The 19,593-nt window shown below is 42.2% G+C and overlaps 1 protein-coding gene across 3 annotated transcripts in view; it reads left to right on the top strand.

The window, feature by feature from the left end:
• LOC144008952 (sodium channel protein type 5 subunit alpha-like) overlaps window positions 1-18,454 on the top strand; it is an 89,119-nt gene extending 70,665 nt beyond the window's left edge. For all 3 annotated transcript variants that reach the window (XM_077508341.1, XM_077508339.1, XM_077508340.1), the window contains 10 exons: window positions 477-597; window positions 6,190-6,344; window positions 6,434-6,607; window positions 7,274-7,396; window positions 8,503-8,778; window positions 10,358-10,411; window positions 10,486-10,623; window positions 11,056-11,160; window positions 11,906-12,176; window positions 14,663-18,454. In XM_077508341.1, coding sequence (XP_077364467.1) covers window positions 477-597; window positions 6,190-6,344; window positions 6,434-6,607; window positions 7,274-7,396; window positions 8,503-8,778; window positions 10,358-10,411; window positions 10,486-10,623; window positions 11,056-11,160; window positions 11,906-12,176; window positions 14,663-15,921 — 2,676 coding nt within the window. In that variant the 3' untranslated portion in view covers window positions 15,922-18,454. The remainder of the gene's footprint in view (window positions 1-476; window positions 598-6,189; window positions 6,345-6,433; window positions 6,608-7,273; window positions 7,397-8,502; window positions 8,779-10,357; window positions 10,412-10,485; window positions 10,624-11,055; window positions 11,161-11,905; window positions 12,177-14,662) is intronic.
• The last annotated feature ends 1,139 nt before the right edge of the window (window positions 18,455-19,593 follow it).

Here is a 19,593-nt window from a genome sequence, read left to right as displayed (position 1 = left end):
TCATCTAATTTATTTTTCAATTTTGTAAAAAAAAAAAAGGAATTTACTCAATTATCTATGATAATTATTTATTCATCATTTTATCCTAAAATGACTAAAATTGAATACATTTTTATTTTTTTAATTAATTATTCTAATTTGTTTCTATTTTGTAAAAAAAAAAAGTAATACACTCAATTATCTATGATAATTATTTATCATTTTTTCCTAAAATGGCTAAAATTGTTTACTCTTTTTTTAATAAATTCATCTAATTTATGTTTCTATTTTGTAAAAAAAAGTTAAATTTAAATTTGTAAATAATAGTACATTAAACCAAAAAAAAAAATCTGTAATTAATTAATACATTTTATATCATAAATCATCTTGTTATTATTTGCATTATCTTTTGTCATCCCCAAACACAATACAGTACATGATGATGATGATGATGGTGATGATGTTGTCATGGTGACGCGTGGTCATGTGCTCGGCAGAAGGACGACATCAGCCTATCGGAGGGCAGCACGGTGGACTTGAGGAAGCCCGGAGAGGAGGAAGACGAGTACTCCGAGATGGCCGAAGAAGCCATGGACCCCGAAAACTGTTTCCCTGATAGTAAGCCATGTTCTCACACGCACACGCATTACAACCATTGTGCTGATCAGAAGTGGCAAAAGTACTCATTTCCATAAACATACAAACAAAAGCATTCTGCTTGGTTACCTCACAAAACGCTCATGACATCATCAGCGAGTTGACAAAGTGCTTTTGCGGTTAGTTGCGCCGTCAGCGAGTTGGCTCCCCGACGCAAACAGCTGACGAGTGTGATGTCATCAACGGAAAGCCCCGCCCCCTCGACCTCATCCCTTCACAGGGAGATTTATGGAGGCGGTCCAGGTGAGAGGAGCACCTGCGTTCCCTCCTGACTCAGCAGCTTCACACCTTTTTATTTACGTACATAACTCCATGTCATTTCTTTGCTCATTGCAAAGAACACACCGGGCTTTGTATTCTTATTATTTCCGATTTCCATTATTTTTCTCTATGCACGTATTGTATTAGTAATAAAAATGGGCGTTGCCGGTGATAGGCATTTTTGATGATATTGGTGGTCCTGAGTGAATTGTAACAGATGTGCAAGTGTTTCCCGTGGCTTGACAAAATGGCTGCGACACAATCGGGCCACCCAGCTGGGAACGCGGCGTGCATGCGATGAATCCACATTTTTTGGCCGCCGTCGGTGCTTCTCCTGGTTCGAAGCCACACGGAAGCCGCGCGGCTTCACTCTCAACGGAGCGTCAGGATGAGAACGTTTGTTCTTGTTTGCGGGGAACAAAATGGTGCACTAGTGAAACAAAACAACGGCAAAAACAAAAAAAAGTACGCTGTTAAGAAGGGGGGGGGGGGGGGAAGGTTGTTTACATAAGAATCTTAGTTGAAATGATGTGCTAAGTTCTTTGCATATGCTAATGTATGTTATATAAATAAATTATTTGAACATAACAGTATGAATTCTGGCCACGCAGGTGACTGTTCCACCGGCAATTAGCAGACTGATCTGTATTGATGTGGAAAAACGAGGGGTGTCAAAATTACTGCGGTAATTTTGATCTAATTTAAAGTTCTTTTAACACTACTAATTTTTTTTTTTTTTTTTTTTTTTTTTTTTTTACGCGCAATTAATGACTGCCCCTTAATTGGAAAGTCTGTACTGGAGAAATTCCAGTCGCAACACAGCAGATGCATCCATATGATAATTTAGCAGTAATAAATTTCATAATAATAAAAATACTAATAATGTATATATTTGTGGAATCGTTGTATTTTATAATTTTAAAAATGTGCAGAATTTCACAAGTGTTAAAGACTCGATAGCTCTTAATATAAAAAGATAAATGCACTGATCTGTCACCAATGTCTTACAAATGCAATTATGCCATCTAGTGGCAGAAAAATGACCTCAACACAAATCAATACCACACTTTTTTTTTTTTTTTTACAGTGCATCTTTTTAATGTTAACTGAATTACTGCATTACTGCTTCAATAACTAAAAGATGCAGCCATTTGTCTGTTTAACTTTTTCCCCAATTTTATGTTAACAAGAGTATGAAAAGTTAGAAAAAAATATTTTATTGTACACGTTATTGTACATTTAGAACAGATATAAAATTTGCGATTTATCCTGAGTTAACTACTGACGTCATGTGATAAATGACACCACTAGTAAAAACGTATTCTGCATTTGTGTTACAAAAATAATGGCTGGGTTTTTTTGTTTTTTTTTCCAGTGTAAAAGCAGTGGAAAAATAGTTGTCACAACTTCTAATTCTTGATATTTTCATTCCTTAAAAAAATTTGAGATACAGATTAGCGTACTCTTGATTAAATAACATTTTTTAAATAACATTTTGAATATTTTATAAGTACTTTTAGACATTGTGACTGTCAGCTATGTTGGCAAAAAAATCTGAAAAAATATCTTTATCTTTTTTTTTTTTTTACTTTTTTTTGTTAGCGTAAAACTATCCTAGATATTTTCTTAGCCTTTCAGCATCATTGCAAAATTAAATTAAACAATTACAAATTTTCATTACCTGACACCACTACAATAAACACATGGACCAAGGACAGATCCCTGAGGGACCCCACACTGGAGGAGAGCTGAATAAGAAACATGATTATAAACACAGACGTTGAAAAAAATCATCACAAAAAAATCAGAAATAAATCGTTTTTGTTTTTTTGTTTTTAGTATATAAAACCAGCTCATTTAATTAAATTATCTTTTATCCTGTTTTTCGATATTTCCTTAGCCTTTTAGCATCATTGCAAAAAAAGTTTTTGTTTTGGGGAGCGAACGCTCCCAACTTTCTCTGGCTCTGTCCCGGAGAACGTTTAGCAGACAAACAAGTTAACGTGTGGCACGGCGCCACCTGCTGGCGGCGCTGGCCCCGCCTCCTTGGCACCGTTGGGTCCTGGCTCGTCACGGCAGATCGGTACCGGCAGCAGCTGACTCAGCACTGGTCCAGCTGCTGAGGGGAACCTCTGAGACTTGGCTCACCAGCTGTTTGTGTCGCGTGGCCGGGCCTGCGCCATGATGGGGGCGGGGCCCCGGGCAAGACGGATCCTGGAGCCTCCACCATAAAAAAATAAGAAATCCATAAGATAACTTGTATGAAATCATTAACATAAAATAACTAGCAAAACTGAAACAATATATATATATATATTTTTTTCGTTTTTGTGTTTCCATGCGTGTGTTCAAATTAGCGTGTGCATTTGTGGCCATCTGGAGCCGGTCGGTCCAGCGGCTGCCGCTGGGGACCCGGCTTACCCGCCGCGTTCGCTCCGCTCGCTTAGCGTGAGCTGATGACATCATCGTCAGACATCCGATAGATAGATAGATCATCAAAATCAATCAACAAAAGTTGAGCTTGTCATCCAGTTCCTGTGTACATATTTGTGTGTGTGCGTGTGCGAGGTGCGCCGCCGCCGCTAATTATTCACGTCGCAGGCAGAAAGGTCAGCTGAGCGGGAAAATCCCAGCAAGTGTTGAGCAAGCTCGGAGATAAGTGAAGGTCACCATCTTGTTTTTCTACTTGTGATGAAGAACGCCTCTCTCGCTTGCCGCTAGCACGGTCGCGTGTGCACGTATTCCATGCTGAGCTCGGCTTATTTGATGCAACTTTGCCATACATGCATGTTTGCGCACTTGGTTATGGTGCATAAGTTGTTTTTTTTGTACTTTACTTATGTATTTATTTTTACTCTCTTCATTACTCTCTTCATTCGATAGCAAATACAGTTGCTGCTGTTATAACTTTCCACGATAGTGAATCTTTATTTTGGCCAATTGGGGTCGCTGTCCTCACTAGCTACATGGTATATCTGTGACTTTGAATGTGTATGGCTTGAAAAGGTGAGCGTAATTATAATTTTAGCACAATTTAAAATTCGGTGACACCGCAAAATGGCGAGGGGCAACTGTAACATTGAATTCAGGCGCCATCTAGTGGCGCGCTGGTATCAAGGAACTACACTGACGTGAGTTGAGGTGTTTCGTTTTGACATAAAGAGTGCTTTGGTGCCATCTTGCAACTTCTGTAGGAAACCATAAACCTTTTTTTGCCTGTAGATTTTAACTATTGAGTATACTTTTAAAGTTGTTAGCATTAGCTAATAGGGCATTTTTTTTTGTTGTTGACAGAGTTTGGTGAGAAAGGGGCGCAGCTAGTAGCAAAACGCGGCAGTGAGCAAGGCAGCAGTACCGGCGACCATGCTGAGCTCACGCCGGCTAACTCGCCGATGACCTGGAAAAAAGCAGGATGGCGCTCACATTAGCTTTAGCCGCTAGCGTTAGCCTGGCAGAACGTTTGACTGGCGTGTGCTTATCATCATTTATTGTGAACGCACACACACACACACATGCAGAAAGATCACATGGGTTTGCTCACATGCGAAGAGAAGGACCCGATGAAGCTTGGTGACACACGCACACACACACCTACACACGCACACACGCAGCGTCGTTAGATTAGCTGCCTCATTAGGTCGCTAAATGCCAGCTCTTTGGCTGATGTGACGCCACACATGCTATCAGGAGAGTGTGTGTGGGGGTGCGTGTGCGTGTGTGTGTGGGTGTTTGATGTCATGTCGGGCGGAAGCCTGCCGCAGTGCCCACGAGCAAGTCGTGTTCACTGACATGTTCTGGTTCATGTGCATAGAACCAGAGGTGACCTGAGAACTGGACGGTGGTTCCGAATACAATCCCAATTTAGTTATTTTTACGGATTACTTGATTTGAAAAGTAACTAAATTAGATTGGAAGTTACTTAGTTACTATTCAGCAGCCGCGTCCGGCGCATTTAGCTGTGCATGTTGCCAGACGGTGGACACAATCACAAAATATAACATCACAGCAATTGCTAAGCTAATGTAGCTTCCAATTTAGCATAGCATGCTAGCTGAAAAAAAAGTGGTTGAGTTACATGTTATTGGCATCACCACTAGTGAGATTATAAAATTTAACACTTCACTATTGGAACGAGTAGCGAGAAGTTAGCCTCTCTGTCTGCTAACATGTTCTAGTGTGCTCCAGTCATTCTAATGTGCGGACAAATGTCATCCCATACGAGTAAGGACAAAGAGCGCACTCAACGCACGGACCCTTCCGTCGGCTATCGAAGGAATACTCAGAGGCGTTTATGGGCTTCCTCCCGTCACCTCACACAAGTGCTCGAGCTGATTGAGTGGCTGGGCTTTAAATCGCCATCAGGCCAATTAGTAACCATGGCGACGCACTTTTAATTACGGTGATGATGTCATCATCAGTCATCGAGGGCCCAAATGGCTTCTTCGTGCTCGTCCTGTCACATCAGTGGCCGTCCTTTGTGGTCATCGTGGCAACTCGACAACCATCTTGGAAACTGAAAAATTTTCAACTATATTTAGACTTTTCTGCCTTTCTGTCAGATTTTTGTTATTTTTGGCAAATTTATGGACATATTATGGTCATTTTCTGCTTCTCTTCTTCTGTTTTTTGGACATTTTATGGCTATTTTTTTTTTACTTTTTTCTGCCTCTGTTGCTATCAATTTTCTGGCATTTTTGGCAGTTTTGTGGATATTTTATGGTAATTTTTGGGATTTCTGCTTTTGTTTTTTTGGACATTTTATAGCTACTTTTTGAATGTTTTCTTTTCTGGCTTTTTTTTTTTTTTTTATGTTCTGCCTTTTTGGCAATTCCAAAGATATTTTATTGTAATTTTCTGCCTTTCTTTTGTTGTTGTTTATATTTTATGGTACATTTTATTTTCTGCCTTTTTTATTTTTTATTTTTTTATAAATGTTCTGACTTTTTGGCAATTCCAGAGATGTTTTATGGTAATTTTCTGCCTTTCTGTTGTTGTTTATATTTTATTCAATTCTAATTTTTGGAAAGTTCATGGGCTTTTTATGGTCATTTTTAAAACCTTTTTAATCTGCCTTTTGTCACTCTTTTTCTGACAATTTTTAAAAAAAATATTTAATTATGATTTTTTTATCTAAATCATGAATTCATTTAATGAATATTTTATTTTAAAAAATAATAATAATAAAAAATATGTACAAAAAAAAAAAAAATTTAAAATCTACAATTTTTTGGGGGGGAGATCTCCTGGTCTAAGTTTTCAAGTTCCTTGACTAACATATGCGTGTCTTTGCAGTGTGCGTGTCCAGGTTCAAGTGCTGCGACGTGGACACCACGTCAGGCTTGGGCCAGGTGTGGTGGCGCATGAGGAAGACGTGCTATCACATCGTGGAGCACAGCTGGTTCGAGTCCTTCATCATCTTCATGATCCTGCTCAGCTCGGGGGCGCTGGTAAGACCTTTTTTTGGAGTCGCGTCTTGCTTCACGTGCGTACGCGTGTGACGTCCCGCCGTCCCTCCCTCCACCATCCGCGTCGTCAGGCCTTCGAGGACATCTACATCGAGCAGAGGAAGGTGGTGAAGGTGGTGCTGGAGTACGCAGATAAGATCTTCACCTACATCTTCATCTTGGAGATGTTGCTGAAGTGGCTGGCGTACGGTTTCAAGAAGTACTTCACCAACTACTGGTGCTGGCTCGACTTCCTCATCGTGGACGTAAGTTGTCGTCGTCGATGCCTTGAAAAGCTTGAAAAGTTTATTGTCAAACAAAACATAAAGACAATTACACATTGCATAATTAACTCATTTGCTCCCAGCCATTTTCACAGAAACAATCCCCTTCGCTCCTGACTATTTGACTGGATTTGGACTGATTTTTCAAGGGCCACAGAATATTGTGTTCTATTGCTATAAAAACATGGAACCTATCAAAAGAAAGATTAAAATTTTCAGAAATCTATATAGAATTGTGAGTAATTGAGCTTGTTTTCAACATGGCCCTGGTTGATCTCCTTTGCTCTGCCTCCACCTGCTGGCCGTTTGTGTAATAACTACCATTTGTGCAACCGTTCTTTGCAGTGGAGAGGCTGCATCAAAGCCTTCTGTATGCTCTAGCATAAAAAAAAAAAAACAGAACGTATAAATACGTCTTTGGGACCCTTAAAACATAAAAAATAAATAAATAAATAAAAAACGTATTTCTAAGTTGTTGGGTGCAAATGAGTTTAAAAAAAAGACACGTAGCTCAGCCTTCAAGGCTGCTAGCATAATTCTAATGCTAACACAATATGGGAATTGTCATAGACAGGCTAACAAATTTGAACACAAGGGGCAAAGAAAGCACTGGCGAATCCAAAGGGTCCCGCTTGTGGTGTCCTGCAGGTGTCGCTAGTGAGCCTGGTGGCCAACACTTTGGGTTATTCTGACTTCGCCGCCATCAAATCCCTGCGCACGCTTCGGGCCCTTCGCCCCCTGCGAGCGTTGTCCAGGTTCGAGGGCATGCGGGTAAGGAAATCCATTTGGGTGGTTATTCCTTGATGTCCAGCTAAATTAAAGTCCAGGAACTAGTACACTCTTTGGAAGACAGTCCAGTGCACTAGTAGCAACTATTGTACGTATTACTCTCAATGTTTTCCTCGCTTCTAGTGTACTTTTGACCTGCAATTAATTAGTGAACTGATATCCTTCACTAGTAAGTTAGAACATTTTTTTTATATGTCTGTGCACTAGTTGACTGTCATGCTACTAGTGAATGCTCAAATGGCTTAAAGCTTTCCGAAAAATGTATGACTTCATCTCCAACATCGGGTTCAAGTACGAGTACACTCTTAGTTCTCACTAGTAGGACAACATTAGCATACTTGTAGGATGACATGTCGCTACTAGTGAAGCAAAAGTGTGCACTAGTTGACACATGAAGCACTAGATGTTTGCTAGTTGACCTTTGCACAGGTATGTAATAAATATTCAAACTTACTCGTACAACACAGTAGTTTACGAATAAGGTTTAATATGGTGAAAGTGGTACCTAGTCATTCTACTAGGGCATTGGATTGTCTTGCTTGTGACGGCAAAGCGTGTGCTAGTACATACTAGTTCCTAACCCTTAAAGTGAATACCAACTTACTAGTGAAGGGTATCAGTTTACTAGTAAGGTCAAAAGTGCATTAGAAGACATTCAGAGTAATACGTACAGTAGTTGCTACTAGTGAACTGAATTGTCTTATGAGGGCAAAGAGTGTGCTTGTACATACTAGTTACTAACCCTTTAAGTGAATACCAAGGATATGGGGGAAAAAATAATCTGTATCTTTGATGAAGGAAGCTACTAGTGCTTGACGCAACACTAGTTGGGCCTAGTAGTGTTACTAGCGCAGCACAGTAGTTTACGAGCCAAATTTATGGATGTCGTGATCTGGTAAATTCCATGTTGAAGGCTGTTGGAATAGTATGTCCGAAAGGAAAAATAAATTGTAAAATGTTAATTGCCCACTAGTAGGACAAAATAGCACTTGTAGTGTCCAGTGATTTTGCTCGTTGTCATCATATGAAAGATTGTGAATAAATGGCGGACTGTTTTTTTTTCCCCACATTGGCGAGCGTTCTCACAGGTGGTGGTGAACGCGCTGATCGGCGCCATCCCGTCCATCATGAACGTGCTGCTGGTGTGTTTGATCTTCTGGCTCATCTTCAGCATCATGGGCGTCAACCTGTTCGCCGGCAAGTTCGGCCGCTGCGTCAACCGCACGGGCCACATCCACGACGCCGCCTTCATCAACAACCGCTCCGAGTGCCAGGCCCTCAACGACACGTCGCGCTACTACTGGACCAAGGTCAAGGTCAACTTTGACAACGTGGGGGCCGGCTATCTGGCCTTGCTGCAAGTGGTGAGCGCACGCGGCAACACTGCTGTGAAGAAATTCAGTTGCACTTTGGTTTTCTTTTTGTTCTTTTTCTTTTTCTTCTTCTTCTATCCTCCTCCTTCTGCTCTACTCCTCTATTCATTTTTCTTCACTTCTCCTTTTTCTTTTTTCTTCGTTTCTTCTTTTTCTTTATCGATTTGTTCTTTTTTCTTTCTTTTCCTTTCCTTTGTTTCCTTTTTCTTCTTCTCTACATGTTCTCTACTGCTTCTATAGTCTATGGTATGTAGTTCTTCTCTACTCATTTTTCTTCTCTACTCATTCTTTTTCTTCTTTTTTCTTTTCTTCTTTTTCTTTTTGTATTTGTTATTTCTTTTTCTTTTTCCTTGTTTTCTTTTTCTTCTTCCCTACATGTTCTCTACTGCTTCTATAGTTTATGGTATGTAGCTCTTCTCTACTCATTTTTCTTCTCTACTCATTCTTTTTCTTCTTTTTTCTTTTCTTCTTTTTCTTTTTGTATTTGTTATTTCTTTTTCTTTTTCCTTGTTTTCTTTTTCTTCTTCTCTACATGTTCTTCTCTAATTTTTCTATAGTCGTTCTTCTCTACTTCTCTATTCATTTTTCTTCTCTAGTCATTCTTTTTCTTCTTTTTTCTTCTTTTTTCTTTTCTTCTTTTTCTTTTTGTTTTTCAATTTGTTCTTTTTTCTCTCTTTTTTCTTTTCTTCTTTTTCTTTTTCTATTTGTTCTTTTTTCTTTCTTTTCTTCTTCTATACTCATTCTTTACTTTCTTTTTCTTTTTCTTCTTCTTCTATACTCGTTCTTCTCTACTCATTCTTTTTCTATTTGTTCTTTTTTTCTTTTTGTTCTATACTTGTTCTTCTCTAGTCGTTCTTTTTCTTTTTTCTTTTCTTCTTTTTTTCTGTTTTCTTCTTCTATTCTTCTGTCATGTCAGTTTACATGTTTTAAAAAGACAACTTTTCTCCATGTTTTTATTCATCTCCTCCATCTTCCCTCCTCCCGCCGCACTAAATGAACTCGAGAAAGACATTTTCCCTCATGGCCGCCGCCGCCGCGTCCTCGCGGTTCTCCGCCGCCCCGGGCGTCCTGCACGCCGCCAGTCAATCAGCCCTGAGAGGCTTTTATTTTTAGAGGCACTAAGTAGGCAGACATGAGAGCGAAAAAAACGATGAGGAGGAGGAGGGAGGGAGGATTAGAAGACAAACAGGAAGTGGAAAAAAAAAGAGGAAGGACGGAGGAGAAGAGATGGCGTTGATTCACAAGCGCGTGGAAGTTGAATGAGTGCCGTCGCCGTGACGACGGCCGGCTCAGCATCCCTCCGTGTTTGCCCGGTCTCCGTGGCAACCGGCTGCCCTTCCATTAGCGAGTCTGCCGTTGAAAGTTTGTCAGTGGGAAGGAAGTCCATATAAGGCTGTGTTGACGGCTGTTGCCATGGCGATCAGACAAGATGAGAGTCTTGGATGTTTTCGGTGCTCATTCACCTTCTGCAGGACTTTTCATTAAACAAAAACCTTGTTTCAAACCTTACCTTTGTTTGGAACCCTAACTCATTCTTGAAAACTTAATGCTAACTTTTTTTGTGCCGAAGGCCACCTTCAAGGGCTGGATGGAGATCATGTACGCCGCGGTGGACTCGCGAGCCGTAAGTCGCACCGGCCACGCGGTGATGTCATCACAATGGCGGGATAGTTGAAATGTGGAGGGCGTGTCGCACAGGTGGAGGAGCAGCCCATCAAGGAGATCAACCTGTACATGTACCTCTACTTCGTCATCTTCATCATCTTCGGCTCCTTCTTCACCCTCAACCTCTTCATCGGCGTCATCATCGACAACTTCAACCAGCAGAAGAGGAAGATAAGTGCATGCTAACTGGTTGCTATCTTTATTTGTCAACTTTTTTTTGTTTTAAATACTCAAAAAAAAAATAAAAAAATATAAAAAAAAAAATATATATATATATATATATATATATATATATATATATATGTATATATATATATATATATATATATATATATATGTATATATATATATAAGTATTAAAAAAATAAACGTGATATGAGACAGCACATCATTAAATCCTTGAATGCTGTGTAGAAATTTGTGTTGGGCGCAGTCAAACATTGAGCCACAACTTGCTTTACTTGTCAGGATGAAACAAAAAGACAAAAACAAAGGCAAAACCTCTCTTGAAAAATGTCAGCATTTGTTCTTTCTATAAGAAAAATCGTGTCTTCTGGACATCAGCAGGATGAAAATAACGTTGTGGTGCCGTGTCGCTTGCACTTAGGGGGCCAGGACATCTTCATGACGGAGGAGCAGAAGAAATACTACAACGCCATGAAGAAGTTGGGCTCCAAGAAACCCCAGAAGCCCATCCCCAGACCTCTGGTACCAACAGCGCCATCACACATTGATCATAAATGAGAACAAATTTGAAAAAAAAATTGCTCTACTCAATTAGTATGTTTCAAATAGTGTTGTGGCGTCTTAAAACACTCAAATCCTCTTTTACCATTGAAATGAATAGAGAGGTCATTAATTTGTTTTCCATAAAGAAAACTAGTACTCCATAATTACTGTACTTAATAAAATCATACAGTAATGACGTAATCAGTAACCAGTGTGGCACTAAGATTAGTCCTTCTTTGGAGAGGATAAAGAATATATGATTATAAGTACTGCCATATATTGTTGTTGTTGTAATATATTGTTATGTAATTATATACCGTTTGTATTCAGTCCGTTGCATAAACTGCAACCTAGATGCTATTTAGCATTAGCATTAAGCTAGTGGACTAAAAGGCTAAGATTTCAAGTTGTAAATACAAAGTTTGGGTATTTTCCTCACGAAAGTTCAACTGGTCCATCCCAGCCTTCACAAAAATAACCTAATAAAATCTAAAGATTGAGATTTTGATTTTTGCTTCATTCCAATGTTCTGTTCGTTGAGACATCTCAACTGTTCTCATGTCATCTTTGCGGCGCTAACATTAGTCGTGCTTCCCCTAGGATAAAGAATATATATGACTGAGTAATATTATTTTGCTGGCATTTCAAACCAAAAAATAAAAAAATCAGCCGGCATGTGAAGGCAGCAGCATAAAGGTGACGTGGATCCTCTTTTGTCCGCCAGAACGACGTGCAGGGCTTCTTCTTCGACCTGGTGGCCAAGCAGGCGTTCGACATCATCATCATGGTGCTGATCCTGTTCAACATGATCACCATGATGGTGGAGACGGACGAGCAGTCGCCGCAGATGGAACGCGTCCTCAACAACATCAACGTGGCCTTCATCGTGGTGTTCACCGCCGAGTGCATGGTGAAGATCGTGGCGCTGCGCTGCTACTTCTTCACCGTGGGCTGGAACATCTTCGACTTCGTGGTCGTCATCCTCTCCATCGTCGGTACGTGCTTTCCGAGCGTCGTTGAGACACCTTTTACAGTCGGGTTTCGGATCGGGATCAGGGTTTCAAAGTAGGGTGTGACTTCAGGGTAATGGTTTCAAAGTAGGTTTAGGTTTCAAATTAGGGTTAGAATTTCAAAATAGGGTTTTAAGTAGAATGGGAGGTCCCAGTTTCTAAGTCGGGTTTCAAATTAGTGTTAGGGTTTTAACGTACAGTTTCAAAGTAGAATTCTAAATGACGATTAAGGTTTCAAACTAGGGGTAAGGTTTCAAAGTGTGCTTAAATCAGGTGTGGGATTTCAAAGTGAGGTTAAGATTTTAAAGGGATACTTGACTCATTGAGCCATTTTCAGCGGTAGGTATAAAGTTCATATGTTGACTATAATTAATGTGGTAACTTCATTATTTTTCATGTACAATTAATACCATTAAAAAGTTATTTTTCTACTTTCTGTTGACTGACGATGACATCACCTGCGCTGAGAAAGTAGGTAACGACCAATCATGGCTCAGTTCAGACCCGTCACCAGAGCCCAGGCTTAAGGGGGGCACATGAAATGCATGGGTGGGCCCAATTATTATGAATACCCTACAGCGTCGTGAGTACGTTGACGCCGCAGCCATATTGGCTGAGGCAAAGTGAAGCTATTGGTAAAGATGCCTCGTTCCGTATTTCCTTGGAGATGTATCATCAAGCCACAACTTCATTCGATTAATAAGAAACTATTACCTTTGATTATATTATCCAATTCAAAGTCAATCTTACTAATTATTTGCCGATGTAATGGCAAATACAATTGCCACATCCAGTATGGCGGATGCACTGACAAACATTGACATATTTGTTGCGCATGTGTATAAGTCAGTGTAGGCATACCTCGCATTATTTTCAGTAAGGCTGTGATGGCTAGTGCAGGTAAGACTGACCATCAATCATACAAAACCATACCACTATTTCTTCATATTGGGACGTCTTGCAAAAATGCCGCCAGAAAACGTTACTTGGGAATGTCACACTTTTTATTTGTCTCGAACAAACGGCTACCATGAGCCGCAGCCGACTCCGAAGAGAAAACAAGAACAATTCACGAGCGGCGAGCATTAGAAGCAATGAACAGAAGCAGCCAACACAAACCTAACGTACCTCCTACACCACGTGACCTGTGTTGCGTTAACTGACACTCGGACATAACAGTGCTAAACAGAATCAATGGTAAAATCTAATAATAAAACAAGGAGAACCATTTTAGAGATCCATGCCTCAAATGGGCGGTCACAATCATCTTGGTGGGTGGGCACGGACCCCTATGGCCCGCCCACAATGATGGGTGTGGCTCAGTTTACTGACCAAACCCAGAAAATGGGTGAACCATGATTGGCCATTTGATGAAGGGTGAGGAGTTTTCCAAGTTGTTTAAATTAGTTTCCAAGTAGGGTTTCAAATTAGTTCTCGGGTTTGTTTTGCTTGCATTTCAAAGCAAAATGGGAAGGTTTAACTCGTGGTTTGGCAACCTACGTATCATTGTGAAAATGTTCCACTCTTTTTTGCCGCGTAATAACTCCCACATAATACTTACGATTTACACATCATTTTCAATGGGACTGACATTGAACTTTTTCTAAGTCCCACTTTCCACGCCGACTTCCATACATACAACTTCTCATCATGACCAGCTCTCTGATACTGCTCAGTGACGCACTTGGTAAAATGCATTGCCCAGTAACCAGGAGGTCGTGGGTTCGAATCCCACCTCTGACTGTGCATTGCAAATGTATCCATGGCAATTATGCTAAGTGATTACATGTATACCAACTATCTTAGTTCCACGTTTCCATCTAAATGAATGGCGGGTACTGCATGCCTAGGTGGCGCTATTGTGTGAATTTTATTTTATTTTTTTGCATTTTTCCATTGGATATCATTAGTTCCATTTTTCCATCTAAGTGAACGGAGGGCACTTCAGATAACACTTACATATTTATAGGCATTAGCTATGATTTTCAACAAACCAGATTGGCTCACATGTTAAATACTTGCCTGGCGTTACGGAGACATGCAAGTGCGTTGGTTCAAATCTCGCTTGGGAAATATTTTATTAGCATTCAGCATTCAGCATTCAGCATTCCCACAGAATTTCTGCAGAAATTTCACTGTCTAGTTCAAAATAGGGTTTCAAATTTGTTTCAAATGATCACCTTGAAACGGTAACCCTAATTTGAAACCGTACTTTGAAGCCCTAACCTTACTTTGAACAAGAAACACACCCTAAGCAGTTTATTGAGCCATCCCTGTTCATGTTTCATTTCCAAGTGTGTGATGAAGTGCGCACGCGTGTGCATGCGCGCACTCAGACGAGGCCGCCTGGGGGAGGCAACAGTAACGGCGGCAATCAGCGCCGGCAGGGGGTGGCGGGTCCCCGGAGACAAATCAAACCCGACTGAACCGTTACATGAACTGCGCTTGTGTGTGTGACGTCCTGTCCGCAGGCATCGTGCTGGCCGACATCATCGAGAAGTACTTTGTGTCGCCGACGCTGTTCCGCGTGATCCGCCTGGCGCGCATCGGCCGCATCCTGCGCCTGATCCGCGGCGCCAAGGGCATCCGCACGCTGCTCTTCGCGCTGATGATGTCGCTGCCGGCCCTCTTCAACATCGGCCTGCTGCTCTTCCTGGTCATGTTCATCTACGCCATCTTCGGCATGGCCAACTTCGCCTACGTCAAGCGGCAGGCGGGCATCGACGACATGTTCAACTTCGAGACCTTCGGCAACAGCATGATCTGCCTGTTCCAGATCACCACCTCGGCGGGCTGGGACGGCCTGCTCAGCCCCATCCTCAACAACTCGCCCGAGGAGTGCAACCCGCACGTGCCGCACACGGGCACCAGCCAGCGCGGCAACTGCGGCAACCCCTCAGTGGGCATCACCTTCTTCGTCACCTACATCATCATCTCTTTCCTCATCGTGGTCAACATGTACATCGCCATCATCCTGGAGAACTTCAGCGTGGCCACCGAGGAGAGCACCGAGCCGCTGAGCGAGGACGACTTTGAGATGTTCTACGAGGTGTGGGAGAAGTTCGACCCGGAGGCCACGCAGTTCATCGAGTACGCCAAGCTGTCGGACTTCGCCGACTCCCTGTCGGAGCCGCTGCGCATCGGCAAGCCCAACAAGATCAAGCTCATCTCCATGGACTTGCCCATGGTCAGCGGCGACAAGATCCACTGCCTGGACATCCTCTTCGCCTTCACCAAGCGCGTGCTGGGCGAATCGGGCGAGATGGACGCGCTCAAGCAGCAGATGGAGGAGAAGTTCATGATGGCCAACCCGTCCAAGATCTCCTACGAGCCCATCACTACCACGCTGCGACGCAAGCAGGAGGACGTGTCGGCCGCCGTCATCCAGCGCTGCTACCGCCGCCACCTGGTGCGCCGCCAGGTGAAGGCCGCCTCCTACCTCTACCGCCGGATCACCACGCCGCGACATGGGCCGGCACCGGGCGGGGACCAGGACGGCGAGGACGAGGAGGACGAGGAGGCGCCTGAGAAGGAAGGTCTGATCGCCACCATGATACGCCAGAACTACGGCTCCGGGCTGCTCGGGGCCGAGCGCTCCGAGACGGTGTCCGCCACCTCGTCCCCGCCGTCCTACGACAGCGCCACGCGAGCCGCCGCTTTCCCCCCCAAGTCGGAGACGAGCGACGCGGGCACGGCGCTCGACGCCGACGTCCAGGGCGTCGCGCCGTAGGACGCCAAATGGAGGACTACGCGCCCCCCCAAAAAAAATCTTGGGACAACTTTGCTAGCCTTCGTGTTACTTCCTGCCCCCCTGCTGGATGCATCTAGAACTGCATTAGCTTCATCTCGGGCCCCCAAGCACTATATCACTCACGTATCCGTCTCTTATTGGCTGGGAGCTGCGTTAGCGAGGTTAGCGACGTTAGCGAGGTTAGCGACGTTAGCTGCGCGAGTATTAGCTTGCGAGTGCAGAGAAGTGAGACGAGCTTAGCAAAGGTTTTGTTAGTAAGTAGAACTTTGTTGACAGTCTTTTCATAGCTGTTCGATTATTACGACTATTTTTTATATTTTGTAGCGGAAATTGACAAGGGGAAAAAAAAAAGCTTTGACACTTTGACAGAAGACAAGAACAATAATCTTTTGTTTTTATGTTTTTCTTCGCTGTAATGGCATACTCACAATTTACCATTTTACATTCTGTGGATGGAGCAAAGCTGAGCTAGCACTAGCTCGGACATGTCGACACGCTGACGTGATGTTTTGTTCTCGTCGCACGCCGTCGTTTGCGTTTGACCACCAAAGTAGACGACAGACGAGGAGACGACAATCAGCAAAAACTTTCTATTGCTCGTCACAAACACAATGATTATTCAAATAAGAGCTAGCTCATCTCATTTATAGCTGCACGTCCACTTAAAAAGGGAATTCTTGCCTTTAATCTGTTAGTTGAGATGTCAAACGTTTGGTGACGGTACACAAAAGTGTAAAGTCAGAAAACCAACGCTCCCATTTCCTCCCAAAGAATCGTTCACATCAACGTCATGTTTGTCTATTTCATTATTTATTTATCAATGACTGTGTTCCCTGCTTTATTGTTTGGTTTTATACGAGCACTCGGACACTTTTTTTGCACAGAGAAACGTGAGGGGGGGGAAAAAAACAACAAAAGTGTGAGGAGCAATAAACGCTCAGCCCGAGTCTTGGAAGCTCCGAGAGCGACACTTTCGGGACCTTCCGGGATCTTCTGATGACGAAACAGGAAATGCACAAACGCGCCGCTCGGGTGGGCGCAGACCGCTCAGCTATTTTTTTTTGTGTCAAAAGTGGTGGTTGTACCCCACCCCACCCACTCCCCAAAATGGAAGCCGTCGACGCCTGGATTTTATTCTGCTGTTGAAAGCAGAAGTTAGTTGCAAAGTGTCGCCGTCATGTTCGGCTACGCTGCGCTGAAGGGCTCTTTTCAGTAGCAATAGACCGCGAGTGTGCCTGTCTGCACTCAACGACACTCCACGCCATCGTTAGCGCCCCCCTTTGTCGCCCCTGGGACCCCCACGCTTCTGAGGTGGCTCCTGATTGGCTGATGAGAGTCCAGTGGGAAAACAAAAACACATTTTGAAAATAATTCTGCTCATGGACGGCCAAACAAACACTTGTCGTTGCTGTGCTGCGGCTCCCCTAGTGGCAGGGAGGGAAATGTTATGCTGTAATAATAATAATAATAATAATTAATAATAATGCTGTGGTGCCTTGAGATACGAGTAATCCGACTCACGAGTTTTTTTTAGTTTTTTTTATCTTAAATGTAAAATAATCATTTAACTATGAATGTTGGATTAATAAACATCAGTTAGGAAAGTCAGCTTAGTTTAATGCTAACGACAATGCAAAATGCCACTGACGTGCTCGTGGTTAGCATCGATAGTTGTAGACATTTAAACACAAATGGTGTACAGTAGAAGAAGATTCTTCATTTGTGTCTGCATGACTATATTATACTGCCTCCCAGTGGCCAAGGCAGACACGGCACAAGGAGCAGCACAATGAATTGGATTGCAGCGTTAAATTATGATCAACCTGTTTAATTCTTTACAATATATATATATATAAATATATCAGTTTTAGAGAAAAATGTAATGTGCTCATGCTAGCTTAGCTTAACTTCTTTACATAGTAAAGCAAACAATCCAAAAGCAAAAACAAAAGACTCTAATCTAATCTAATAAAAACACATTTTTTTTAAGTGTTTGTTGGGCCGGAGTCCATTTGTTTGACTTCTCTTTCAGGGCAGAAGCTCCGGTGATTGACCGGTCTGAGTTTCAGAAGCTTCACAAGGCTTATGTGTCATGTGTACCTCCTGTACTGGTTCGGCCCATTTGGTGCTACCGAGGGGGTGCGGAAGGTTCCAGACCGGAGGGGGTGATACACCTTCCTGCCTTCCTTTCCCTTTTCAAAATAAAAGCTGCTTGGTCATCATTCAGTCCCAACAGAGTGCACAGGATCCTTTTCCGACATCTGAACAACATCTTAAACTCAAAAACATCTCTTTGTCAATGTTTATACTGGCCCTACCTGCACTGATTCACCCACCTCCAAACTGGATTCATACTGGTTCAGCACAGGTGTCAAACTGGTCAATGCAAGTGTCACGCTGGTTAAAACACTGGATTGAAAGTAATTGTTCAAGACCAGTGTCATACTTGTATCGAAACTGGTGTTGCATTGGTTCAAAACAGGTTCAAAACCTGTGCCATACTTGTATCACACCACATACAGCTTCAAAACTGGTGTCAAACTTGTTAAACACCAGGGTCACATTGGCTCAACATTGGTGTCATACTGGTTTAACTCAGGATTCACACTAGTATCACACAGGTGTCATTTAACACTGGTGTCAAACTGGTTCAACACAAGTTCAAAACCAGTGTGATATTGGTTAAATAGTGGTGTCATGCTGGTTCAACACTGGATTCACACTAGTTTGAAACTGCATGTCAAAGGCGTTCAACACTGGATTCATACAGGTGTTGTACAACACCAGTGTCAAATAGGTTCAACACTGTTGTTGTACTGGTACAATGCTAAATTTACACTGGTGTCACAATGATTCAACACAGTGTGATATAGGTTCAATTCTGGTGTACTGGTATAACACTGGATTCACACTGGTGTCATCCACATTCAACACTGGATTCAAACTAGTGTCATACAGGTGTTATACTTGCACAACTCATGTCATGTTGGTTCAACAAAGATACCAGTGGTTCAATGTGGGTGTCATACTGGTTTAGAACTGGTGTCAAACAGATTTCATTTTGGTTCTACACTGGCAACAAACTGATATCATACTGATTCAACGCTGGTTTCATGCTGGTTCAAAGCTGGTGTCATATTGGTTCAACACTGTCCAACACTGGGTGTGGTACTGGTTCAATAATGGTGTCAAAGTTGATCACCATTGGTGTCAAAGTGGATCCACAGCGGTTTGTGTGAGTGATGCCCAAAGGTGGTCTGCAGGAAGTTACCTTGTTGGTGACAAGAGAAAGTGGAGTCTTCAGTCCTGACGCCATTTTGTGTTTCATGTGTCTCTCCAAATAAGGTTCTGGAACACAAAACAGAAACGGAACACAATAAAAACAATTGAAGTCATTACAAATACTTATTTTCAGACTTTGTTTTTGCCAGTAAATCAAAAACTTTGGTGTGAAGGAGGAGAAAGTTGTGCCTCAGTGACCCCCTCTCATCCCACTCTGGTGTTTTACAAACAATATTCATTCTAATGATGATGATGACTAAAATAATTATATTCACTTTTTAGTACTTTAAGTTGTAATACTCTTTAGTATTTTGCAAATAAATGTCTGTATTTAAAACATCCTGCGGTAAATAAACCAGACACAAACCC

The sequence above is a fragment of the Festucalex cinctus genome, chromosome 20 (assembly GCF_051991245.1).
Source record: "Festucalex cinctus isolate MCC-2025b chromosome 20, RoL_Fcin_1.0, whole genome shotgun sequence".
NCBI classification, from domain to species: domain Eukaryota; kingdom Metazoa; phylum Chordata; class Actinopteri; order Syngnathiformes; family Syngnathidae; genus Festucalex; species Festucalex cinctus.
This window is presented reverse-complemented; position numbering and strand designations above follow the sequence as displayed.